At 40.4% G+C, this 13,133-nt stretch overlaps 1 protein-coding gene across 1 annotated transcript; it reads left to right on the top strand.

The window, feature by feature from the left end:
* The first annotated feature begins 213 nt into the window (after nucleotides 1-213).
* On the top strand, nucleotides 214-5,896 carry LOC124148730. Its single transcript, XM_048403106.1, has 7 exons — nucleotides 214-437; nucleotides 1,897-1,966; nucleotides 2,885-2,948; nucleotides 4,470-4,591; nucleotides 4,992-5,016; nucleotides 5,521-5,627; nucleotides 5,780-5,896. The coding sequence occupies exons 1-6, from the start codon at nucleotides 329-331 to the stop codon at nucleotides 5,590-5,592; spliced, it is 462 nt and encodes a 153-aa protein (XP_048259063.1). The 5' UTR covers nucleotides 214-328; the 3' UTR covers nucleotides 5,593-5,627; nucleotides 5,780-5,896.
* The last annotated feature ends 7,237 nt before the right edge of the window (nucleotides 5,897-13,133 follow it).

Here is a 13,133-nt window from a genome sequence, read left to right as displayed (position 1 = left end):
TGTGTTTAAACACACACGTTTTTAGAGTGAAATATTTAGAGGCATATAGTTTATTTTCCGAATTTGGCCGAACGTGAGCTTGTTGGACCTGAACTACATTTAGCCCACTCGGATTAGCATTATGCATCATATGACTGACCTGATTGATGTAAGCCAGGTGAGCTTAGCCTATAAAGTTGTGATACGAGTTATCTGCTCTTGACCACAAGGTGGCAGTTTTGGTTTACAAACAAAGCCGAGCCATGTGACGGCGAGTCGTGTTACACCGCTCGCTATAAAGGCTGTCTTGTCACCTGCTTGTACACCTCTCTACCTACACTGTCCCGGCATGACGAAGTGTGTGTTGTATCTGTTCGTCTGTGTGGCGGTGGCAACTGCCCACATATGTATGATAAGTCCCCCGCAGAGAGGCTCTATGCTGGGCATCAACAAGGCGGGTGAGTTACACACGTGGATAGTAGGGCTGGCACGAGTCCAAATTTGCTACCCGGGTACCCGACCCTACCCGGGTACCCACTGCAGGTTTCAAGAGTTAGGAACAAAATGTCTGATTGGTAATTGTTTTACCGCAGCCCTGGCTAAAACTATTTAGATACATGTATCAAACAATCAGATCATGCTTTCACTGAAGTTGACTGAAGCTTTATCTTTACTCAAACATATACAAGGAACAGAGGAATGTGTGCATCGTCAGAAAGAAATGCGAACATTAGCGACTTGTAGTGTAACCACTGAGCTATAGTGAGTTTTTGTCATTAAACAATATAATACGTGGCTAACCACGGGTCCGGGTAGTCCTGTGGGTACCCGGGTCCTACTCAGGACCAACCCGACCCGAGTCCCCGAGTTACCCGTCCCAGCCCTAGTGTAAAGGTACTTCCTCAATGCCCGAACACTCCAGAATAATTTAGTCTCTGAAATGAACATATCTTACAGAAAAAAAGTTGTTAAATTATCTTAATAAAAATATAATAAAAGGGAGCCCAGATACTTCAGTAATCTAGACTTGCTAAACATTATAGACTCGCATGGGCTGTATTGGATATATTTGTATCAGGGACTGTAAGACAGACTATAGGCCTACCAGACTTGTCGATTCAAGTGGGAACTGAATGTAACGGACTGCTTGGAGACGATGTCATATGAACAATATTATATATCGTCATGGGTTTGTCACATTCCTTCTTTATTTGACGTAAAAAAATGACATAAGTAGATATCGTCTATAGTTTAATAAAATCATGTTGTTGATTATCTCGTTCAAATGTTGAGTGGTATATGCATATATCGTCATGGGTTTGTCACATTTCCTTCTTTATTTGACGTTAAAAATTGACATAAGTAGATATCGTCTGTAGTTTAATAAAATTATGTCGTTTCATTATCCCTGTCAAATGTTGAATGGTATATGCATATATTACTTACGCCATGCAAAGTATTATTTCTCAATATACAGGAGTAGTCTCATATCCAGTCGTTGGAGAGTTGCGTCCCTTGGGCACGCCAGAAACCTATGATTGTAGGCTCGAATCCTGGTTCGCCCTAATTGTGTTTCTAGGTTTGTCAGCACCATACCCGTGCTTGTGGGTTTCACCGAAGTGGTAAACGTCTGAGACCTGCATCACTTCGGGCTTCCCTCCTACATTAAGCTAACACGCCGTGATATAACTGGAATACTGTTAAAAGCGGCGTTAAACCCAACTCACTCACTCATTCTAAATTCTGTTTGTTTAATCCTGTTGACATTTTGTTAATTACCGTACCTGTGTTTCCTTACACTACAAAACGGTATTCATTCAGTATGCGCACTGGACATGTGTGGTATCTGCCAGCCTTGCCATGACGCTGTGCTGCCACTGGACACTGTAATATAGATGTATTGTTTCTTTGTTAAAGGGGCTGATGACTGCATGTTGTTGAAAGGACCGTGCGGCGGACGTGCCCCGGGGCCTGCGGTTGCTCTCACGTAAGGGATATCGTCAATAAATGGAGAAAAAAAGATCAACAAAGTCGAAGAGTTTGTCTCATTTAATCGACTCTTCATTAAGAACATTTTTCTGAAGTCATATTATATCCTCTAAATATATGTACTGCGTATCAGTGTTATCATCTTGCTGGGAACAAATCTGTATACTCTTTGTTGTTTAACGCCGCACTCAGCAATAATACAGCTATATGACGGTGGTCTGTAAATAATCGAGTCTGGACCAGACAATGCAATGACTGACATGAGCATCATCTCATTCTATGCAGTTGGGATATGGTGACATGCCGGTGACGCCTTGTCAGCGAGCCTGACCACCCGATCCCGTTAGTCGCCACTTGCGACAAGCACGGGATGCAGAAGACCAATACTCTACCCATGGCAAATCTGTATATATTAGTATATTGCTTATGTTTACAAGAAAAAAGCTTAATGCGATATTTATGGTACTTGTGCGATATCTTATCATACCATTGTTTAGACCGCCTCCGTGGTCTAGTGGTAGAGCGTCCGCCCGGAGAACGGAAGGTCCGGAGTTCGATCCCCGACCGCGTCATACCAAAAGACGTTAAAAGATGGTACTTGTTGTTACCCTGTCTGGCGTTCGTCGTTAAGGGGCTAAAACAAGGATTGGTCGGCTCGGTGTCAGTATACTGTGTCTGAGTGGGGTATTAATGTTAAACTGCGGCATGGTATCTCTAGTGAGCTAGCACTATAAATCGGCATCAGTCCGGACTAGTACAAGCAGCCACACAAACACACACACGTACATGCACGTCGCTATATAAGTGCAATAATCTTGGACGCAACGTTAAACCCCATTTCACCTCACCTCATACCATTTTTCAAGCCCATGTCTGTTCATACTTTGTTTTCTGATAAGGAACGATTTACTTTTAGTGGAGGCCAAAACTTCACAGTGACCTTTCAAAAAAACCTCGACCACTGGGTTAAGGCGACACCGGTAAGTATAATTGTTATCAGATGCCCTTCTATCGTCATATAGGGCGGTCGGGTAGCCTAGTGGTTAAAGCGTTCGCTCGTCATGTGGAAGGCCCGGGTTCGATTCCCAACATGGGTACGATGTATGAAGCAAATTTCTGGTGTCCCCTGCCATGATATTGCGGGAATATTGCGAAAAGCGGCGCAAAACCATTCTCACTCATTGTATCTTTATATGTGCAACAACAAACAAACAAAACCATTACAATATCAAACCTTCCTCATGTTTGACACGGGGGATACTTCACGGGAGTTCGGTAACACAACAGCACAATGATTTTTCGTTTTTCCAACTTGTGGAGCATACGTGACGTTTATGCGGTGCCTTTGTTAGGTTGTTCCGTGACTCCACTTTCTGATGTCGTATTGACCACTGCATGACCACCGTCGTAATGACCACTCCATGACCACTGTCGTAATGGCCACTCCATGACCACTGTCGTAATGACCACTGTCGTAATGACCACTGTCATAATAACCACGACATGACCACTGTCGTAATGGCCACTCCATGACCACTGTCGTAATGACCATATTAAACCACTGTTGTATTGACCACTGCATGACCACCGTCGTAATGACCACTCCATGACCACTGTCGTAATGGCCACTCCATGACCACTGTCGTAATGACCACTGTCGTAATGACCACTGTCATAATAACCACGACATGACCACTGTCGTAATGGCCACTCCATGACCACTGTCGTAATGACCACGACATGACCACTGTTGTAATGACCATATTAAACCACTGTTGTAATGACGACGACATGACCACTGTTGTAATGACCACTACGTGACCACTGTCGTAATGACCACTACATGACCTCTGTCGTAATGACCACTGTCGTAATGACCACTGTCGTAATGATCACGACATGACCACTGTCGTAATGACCACGACATGACCACTGTCGTAATGACCACTGTCGTAATGACCAAGACATGACCACTGTCGTAATGATCACGACATGACCACTGTCGTAATGACCACGACATGACCACTGTCGTAATGACCACTGTCGTAATGATCACGACATGACCACTGTCGTAATAACCACGACATGACCACTGTCGTAATGACCACTGTCGTAATGACCACTGTCGTAATGACCACTACATAACTGCTGTTGTAATGACCACTACATGACCACTGTCGTAATAAACACGACATGACCACTGTCGAAATGACCACTACATGACCACTGTCGTAATGACCACTACATGACCGCTGTCGTAATGACCACTGTAGTAATGACCACTACATGGCCACTGTCGTAATGACCACTACATGACCACTGTCGTAATGACCACTACATGACCACTACATGATCACTACATGGCCACTGTCGTTAAAGCCACGACATGACCACAACATGACCACTGTCGTAATGACCACTACATGACCACTGTCGTTATAGCCACTAAATGACCACTGCATGACCACTATAGACTATACATGGCCACTGTGGTGTTCCAGGGCTACTTCTCCGTCATGCTGGGCATGGGGCAGGCGACCATGAAGGAGCTGGTGAGGATACCAGACATGGGGCAGCCATCCCTTTCCCTCTACTCCATGAATGTCACCATACCGATGGGCATGTACGTATACCTTGATAAACAGTTGAGAGAGAGATATATATATATTACTCCTAATATTTTTAAAATAATCCGATTTTATGACGTATTGCTATTCACCACGGTAACTTTAGAATACACGTATGAATACAAAGCCTGAGTGAACCGCCCCATTCAGAATATAGTGCCAAATTATTTGCAGCCATGGCTGTTTACAAACGCGTTCACAAATCGGCAAACGACAATATAACATTGCCTTGGTAAGTTGTACTCTATTGATGACAAAGATGCAATGAAGAAAACTGTGTTATCGCATATTAACAATAAGTACACGCTACAAGCCATTGGATTGAGTATAACAATATTGTATGCATCATGCCATATATCCACCACTGATTACATAACTTTCGTTTAAACGTTTCAGGACCGGTAAAGGTTATTTTATTCAGGTAAGTGTCCTCCTTGGTTCACGTTTTATTTTACATCTGTACCTTTGTATCTAAGATAGTTACGCGATAAATCGCATAAAAACAACCAATGTTTTATTTCACGATAAAACATTTTACTATCATGACGTAATTTCTGGAGATTCGAACATGCGTTCGCAACTTGACGACCTCGTAAATTGATGACCTCGTATATTGGACGACGTTATTTTTGAAAGGGAAGTGTCTTGTGAATTGTTCGCCATAGACGTAGCTGGACAGCGCAGATGAACGCTATGGCTGTGCTCCTCGTGGTTTGATCTCCCTGCAGTGTTTTATTGTACGATAAACAACTCCAACTCGTCGTTTATTTCTTAAATAAACGTTATGACGTACTGTCGACAACATGACTTGGTAAAACAGCACCCAAACCTGGTAGTCGTTTAACTCTACCTCCAGTCACTCACTTAGTGTATGTGTACTTATTGATCCTGTAGAAACAGTGATTACTGTATTCGTGTTTTTCAGACGCAGTATATGACCAAAAACCCTAAAGCCCCACCTACATTCTACCAGTGTGGCGATGTCATTCTGATGTAGGTATCCCAGCACAATGATGGACCAACCATATCTACCCATGGAATGAAACAACACTACTTCACGCATATCTATCTATCCATGGAATGAAACAACACTACTTCACGCATAACTATCCATGGCATGAAACAACACTACTTCACGCATATCTGTCCATGGAATGAAACAACACCACTTCACGCATATCTATCCATGGAATGAAACAACACTACTTCACGCATATCTACCCATGGAATGAAACAACACTACTTCACTCATATCTATCCATGGAATGAAACAACACTACTTCACGCATATCTGTCCATGGCATGAAACAACACTACTTCACGCATATCTACCCATGGAATGAAACAACACTACTACACGCATATCTATCCATGGAATAAAACAACACTACTACACGCTTATGGCTGGGGACCGTTAGCACCCCCTGACATAGGTCACTGTGGCACTGAACTAGACTAACGCTTAGACTCTGAAACATATAATTTTGAAAGAAACAAAAAAACTCCATTTAAATTAAAAAGGAGACCAGGAAGATGGGAGAAACCTTTTGAAAATGTAGACTTACTTTGTTGAGGGCTAATGCAATACAGTAAGGACTGGGAATATGTTTCAGGGAGAGTGAGCCAGACTAGCACTGTACCTAAAGCGAACCTTATCTGTTGAAGTGAGTCTTTGTTTGATTTAAGAGGAATCTGAGATACATTCTCCACATTTGTATTATACATTGTTACGCACTGAGAAACCCACGTACTCACACCAGGGGCACAGAAGGTAGAAACTGTTCCTACCCATACTGTACATATAATATGGTTTGTTAATATGGTCAGCAATATTCCAGCTGTATGGCGGCGGTCTGTAAATAATCGAGTCTAGACCGGCTAACCCAGTGATTGATATCATGAACATCTATCCACGCAATTGGGATCGATGACACGCTTCACCCAAGTCAGCGTGCCTGACCACCCGATCCCGTTAGTCGCCTCTTACGACAAGCATAGTCACCTTTTACGGCAAACGGGTTGCTGAAGACCTATTCTACCCCGGATCGTATTCGACGTAATAAGCGCGCGGGGCGCTCTCAAAATTAGAAATAGGGGGCTGTTATTGGAATATAATTTTGTTGAGAAAAAAAAAGGTTGAAAGATCGTTAATTCCGTGGTTTATGCTGACAGCCTGAAATGATACAAAAGAAAAGTCTGTGCGTATTATACACGACAGATATATTTTCCAGAATTTAATTGCCCATAATTAAGGGTGCATATAACACATGAGTGCGTATTATACACGAATAAATGACTTGTGTACATTGATCAATCGGAAGGGGTGCTAATTGGGATTGTTTACTAGCCAATACATTAGCAAATATCGCCGTGGGCGCTTTTGACAGCGGGGCGCTTATTACGTCGAATACGGTATATGGATATTAATCGCACTCAATAAAGACACTTCTTACCGAACATGGATTATACCTCTTTACCCACGCACAATGGATTTTTTTCATTTGTTATGTATGTAGATTGTATATCCACATGTTATATACCATCACTTATGTAAATCTTGACTTGAATAATAATATATATTTTCTATAATTGTTTTAGTTGTTATTATTAGTCGGTAAGTTTGTTGTTTAACTGGCATGAACCAAGTCTGCTAGCCTGATCATCCGATCCCGTTAGTCGCCTCTTACGATAAGCATGCATGGTTGCTGAAGACCAATTCTGAACCGGTTGTTCACGGATTGGTTTGTTTGTTTTACGTCACACTAAAGCAATAGTCCAGCTATATGACGGCGGTCTGTAAATAATCGAGTCTGGACCAGACAATCCAGTGATTGATTTCAGGAGCATCGATACACGCAATTGGGACCGATGACATGCTTCAACCAAGTCAGCGAGCCTGACCACCCGATCCCGTAAGTCGCCTCTTACTTGTTCACGGAAGTCAGTAGGTACATTGCTGTTTTACATTCTCAACATTCGTGTCGTGTTAAAAGCAAACGACAGAACTATTATCAACACTCGGATTTATTATTTTAACTCGGTGAATCTGTTAAATTGCTACGTTGCCGTGACACATCGGTTACATAATTTGCTCCTAGAGAATTCAACATGGACAGACGTTTGAGCCGGGCTACCTGCCGATCTTTCTGGGAAATATCCGTAAAATCCTTGTCAGTCGCCATGTGGCTGAAACAATGTCGATGCGACGTTTACGCTCAATCAGCTTACTCCCATCATTATTACAAGAGGTGACTGAAACGTCCCGAGTCTGTCTTTCATTCTATGAGGTTTAACACCGCAGTGAGCAATATTCCAGCTGTATGACGGCGGTCTGTAAAAAATCGAGTCTGGACCAGACAATCCAGTGATTGACATCATGAGCGTCTATCTACGGAGTCGGTCGGTGGGTTGGTTGGTTGGTTGGTTTGTTGGTTTGTTGGTTTGTAAATTGTTATACGCCGCACTCAGCAATATTCCAGCTGTAAGACGGCGGTCTGTAAATAATCGAGTCTGGACCAGACAATCCAGTGATTGACATCATGAGCGTCGATCTACGGAGTCGGTCGGTCGGTCGGCGGGTGGGTTGGTTTGTTGTTTTACGCCGCACTCAGCAATATTCCAGCTGTAAGACGGCGGTCTGTAAATATTCGAGTCTGGACCAGACAATCCAGTGATTGACATCATGAGCGTCGATCTACGGAGTCGGTCGGTCGGTCGGCGGGTGGGTTGGTTTGTTGTTTTACGCCGCACTCAGCAATATTCCAGCTGTATGACGGCGGTCTGTAAATAATCGAGTCTGGACCAGACAATCCAGTGATTGACATCATGAGCGTCGATCTACGGAGTCGGTCGGTCGGTGGGTGAGTTGGTTTGTTGTTTTACGCCGCACTCAGCAATATTCCAGCTGTATGACGGCGGTCTGTAAATAATCGAGTCTGGACCAGACAATCCAGTGATTGACTTCATGAGCGTCTATTTACGGAGTCGGTCGGTGGGTTGGTTGGTTTGTTGGTTGGTTTGTAAATTGTTATACGCCGCACTCAGCAATATTCCAGTAATACAAAGTAACCTACCCTGATATTACAGTGTAACTTACATAAAAAAACCTGGTTAAATATTACAGATTCTATCGCAATTCCTAAAGATCCTCTGATGGACAATGCAGCATATATTATATACTAAAAGGAAATTAGCTATTTCCCGCACTATGACTTTTGTCTACTTTATACTTATAGTTTTTCTCCTTTATTTGCATATGCAAGAAATTAAACCAGAGGACAACATAAGCCTCATTACGGATCCCGTGACGGCAAGTCTTCATACATCAAAATATTGTGATAAATGTCACTGGGAAGTCATATAACTTAGCAATATGAAAATATACTTGGTTCCACATTTAGACAGTCGTTCAAACAGTAGCACAGTACATATGACCGTGACGTAAATTTCAAATCTAAACAATTTAGCAACATTGTCTGCAATTAACAGTCTAATTTAAAGTAGCAGCATATATAAAACACCTTCAAACGATTACTGTTGCATTGGTTCAGTTTACTTGAACTTATTGACACTCATCTATTCCATACTGAATGTGTAATTTACGTCACTCTGAAACTGTTAGTTTAAAAAATTAATTAATTAATTCCCAAAACAATTGTATTGTATTTGAGTGTATACTGACCCAGTGATTAATTTGACAAATGCAATTCACAATTTATATTAAATATATTTAAAAATAAGTTGTTTTTTTTTTATAGATTCCCAACAATAAATGATATGTCTTTGAATTAGACTTAAATGATAAAAACTCGATATTTTAATTTAACCTGGCGGGTTATTTAAATTGATGACACTTCTAAGCATAAAATAAAAAAAAGGATTTGTCAGATTTTATAAAGCTAAATAACAGTAAACGAAGATCCCATCACGAGAAATCTACGTCACAGAGTTCGTAATTTACGTTTTACTGAACAACATGGACGAGCCAAACCTCCAGATGTTTCCAATGACATCATAAGGCGTCATGCAATGGCCAGTGGTACAAACACGTGTGTTTAAATAGTTTTGGGGGTTTACATTTACTACTAAACGGTTTTTTTTCAAATGCTTATCAAACGTAAATTACTAAACGTAAATTACATCTGAACTTCAATGGTTCATATCCAGATATAAAAGCTGCGTTTGGGCGCTGTTCTGTTACGAAACATTTGTGGATAAAGAAGCCCTGTTCATGACCATGGGCGGAAACTAATTCAAATTACCTATTACTATCTGTCACGTTTAATTACATTCTTGAAAAATAGCTTATTTCGATACTATCTTGAAATTTCAAGATACTAAGTTGAAATTTCAAGATATAGAAGTTGAAATTTCAAGATCCTAAGTTGAAATTTCAAGATAGTATCTACAAGTTTCAACTTAGTAACTTGAAATTTCAAAATACGATCTTGAAATTTCACCTTAGTTTCTTGAAATTTCAACTTAGTGTCTTGACATTTCAAGATAGTATCGAATGGCCCTAAAAAGTTTCCTAAGATCTTGATATTTCAAGATTATTCACTTATTCATGTATTTTTACATCTTAGGATGTTAACTTATTATCTTGAAATTTCAACTTATTATCTTGAAATTTCAACTTCTGTATCTTGAAATTTCAACTTAGTTTCTTGAAATTTCAACTTAGTATCGAAAAAAATATAAAAAACGAATGGCCCTAAAAGGCTTCCGTAGTTTTCCGAATGATAGTTAGTATTTCTGACATTGTCACACATATATATCTTAGTTCTTGGTGGAAATGTTATTCACCGACTATTGAAAAATTGTACCCCCAAGCTGAGAAATTACACCTGTGAATTATTTGCACATGTATTATGTGTTATTTTGTTTCGAATTACGTTTCTGGTATACTTAAATAAATAATGCGCAGCACTTTATCTTAAAATACACTACAATTTAGGAATAAATCGGTGTCATGTCTGAGCGACTGCATTTGTACCATTTAACTGAGACCGTGTTTACTATTCGGGACACGGATGTGGAGTCGTGTCCCTTAGCCGTTTCAGGATCCACTGGTCATGGCATTGAAACCCATTCTCTCCCCGATTAATATCATGTTCAAACAGCGCCACACATGTAGGCGTGTGTTTCATGTGGTTAGCGGCTGTTGTTGGTTTTCCATCCACAACAACCGGTATATAACTGGAACACGTGATATGCTTACGATGGATTCATACAGTTTGCACATCAGTTGTTCGATTCATACCTCAATGAACCAAAAAAAAATCCCAGTCAATCCTTAAATGAATTAACTGCAGGGCTACAAATAAGCTGCCTATGTGCGTAAAATACCCCCGAATATTCCAAACCCAATAACTGTCAATTAAGTATTAGAGAAAACAGCTTACGAGGTTTTGGTAGACAGAGCATGCCCTGGGGGTCCGGAAAAACCAAGGGGGCGAGGCGAAGCCCCCTTGGTTTTTCCCGACCCCCAGGGCATGCCCTGTCTATCAAAACCGAGGGAAAGTGTTTTTCCACACTTATAAACCGTCTAAATTGATTAAATGTTATAACGAGCATCTGTAAATGAGGCGCTTCATTATAGCGCTTCCTTGAAGACGTGATATCATAACTTGCACGTGAAATTCGCTGACTTGCCAGGCGTTCAAGAGCGCTTGGATGTGTCAACAACAAAACACAACTAAAATAATTACTTTTAAATGAAAGTGAAATCATCGGTTTCTAAATGTTTGTGTTGCAATATTCCACTTCTTTTAAACTTTTCAAAACGAAAATTCGCAAATTTTAAAGGTGTTTTTTGCTTTACAAGATTTTCGACTTTAAACAATCCAACTGTTACATAGAGGTAGTTGTGACGTAACGGCTAGCAGTTACTGCACGTGCAAATTGTGCAGCATTGCTAAGCACTTGTTTAAAAGCACGTGTTTTGCAACCTCGCTGTCTTTTCACCAGAGACTCTGAAGTAATGTCGTTTTCAAATGTCCACGCGGAACTGTACACATGACATTCAATTTTAATTGAATCAAAATTTTGATTTGCTACTTGTTGTCATTTTTTCAGTTACTTGGTTAAACCTGGGATTTTAGGTTTTACATTCAAAGTAAAACCTCCCGAACGAAAATAAAACCTCATAATAGGTTTTACTTTGAAAGTAAAACCTCTTAATAGGTTTTACTTTGAAAGTAAAACCTCACAATAGGTTTTAATGCCTATAGAAAGAACTCTCTTACTTAATAGAGATCCAAATGAATAGGTTTATAACTTGCGTACAGAAACGCATGCATTAAATGAAAAACTCAAATGTATAAAAACAGCATGCGCTAAAACCCAATGAAGCCTTTTCAGCATGCGTAAGAACTGAGCTAATTTCCAAAACACAATTACGAGCTAATTTACTTTCCGAGTCCGAGAGGGTTAACGCCGCACTCAGCAATAGTCCAGCGGTCTGCAAATAATCGTTTCAGGTTCAGAAAATACAGAGATTGACATCATGAACATCGATCCACACAATTGCGATACCATGACATGCATCAACCAAGTCAGTGAGCCTGACCACCCGATCCCGTTAATCACCTCTTTTCGAAATGAATATTATTGAATACCAAAAAACACACGGCGTGAAGATCAGACGTATTGTCTCTGTCTGAATTCGCAATTTAATATCCTAAGAAAAACAAGTTAATATATTTGCCTTTAAAAGTTTTGTCACATTTTTAACGCTCAATAATATTATCGTTGAAACGAGTAGGTTGGTTTAACTGTCACGGGGTTTAATTGCGAGAACATATTTATCTGTCTTAATCTAATTTGGAGACTCCTGAGACAGCGACGTTCGTTTATATTGAATATTCACTGTTTAATCAGGAATTGCTGGCTAGTTACAGTGCTGGAACTGTTTGTTACAGTTTCACACAGCCAGCCTCAATAACAAGGACGTACCGTTACAGCAGATGTCGAATCTTGTCACATGTTTTCCTTGCATGTACAACATTTTCGTTTCATTAAAACAACACAATTAAAAAAGATGTTTTACAGCACGTAAAGTGTGATATTTTCGGAAGTCCGTTCTCGACATTTTTGTTGTTGTTTTTGTTGCGTTTAAGTATATATTTTTTTAAATCATATTCCAGTCATATCATGTCAGGCGAACAAAGTCGCCGGTTCGTTCTTGCGATGGAAAATGAACCATACCATAAGCTGACTCGGGCCTTCGGGCCATGTGAGCTTACAAATCGGATCGATACCTTGCTTCCTGTTGATTACCGATCAATGAGTTTTTCGATTTCCTGAGTAGCAAAATCTATTAATATTGATATATATATATATAGCGGTTGGGTCTGACAAATGAAATCTCCTGTTCTTCCAAGGCGACAAATACTTTTACCCGACATCAAACAACTTAACAATGTAGTTATGTCTCCACAACAGTTAATGTGTTTGGTGAAAAAGAACCCAAATATTGATTTAACCCAAATATTGATTAAACTGAATCGCCCGTGCACCAAACTACGTGAACTGCGG

Source organism: Haliotis rufescens, unplaced genomic scaffold, assembly GCF_023055435.1.
Source record: "Haliotis rufescens isolate VD_foot unplaced genomic scaffold, xgHalRufe1.0.p SCAF_3, whole genome shotgun sequence".
Lineage (NCBI taxonomy): Eukaryota > Metazoa > Mollusca > Gastropoda > Lepetellida > Haliotidae > Haliotis > Haliotis rufescens.
This window is presented reverse-complemented; position numbering and strand designations above follow the sequence as displayed.

Bases quoted from the DNA above. Each gene is read 5' to 3' on its own strand.
- LOC124148730 (XM_048403106.1), top strand. From the start codon at position 329: ATGACGAAGTGTGTGTTGTATCTGTTCGTCTGTGTGGCGGTGGCAACT. The intron at 1,967-2,884 runs GTAAGGGATATC...ATTTACTTTTAG, and splicing joins GGGCCTGCGGTTGCTCTCAC to TGGAGGCCAAAACTTCACAG. The intron at 4,592-4,991 runs GTACGTATACCT...TAAACGTTTCAG, and splicing joins GTCACCATACCGATGGGCAT to GACCGGTAAAGGTTATTTTA.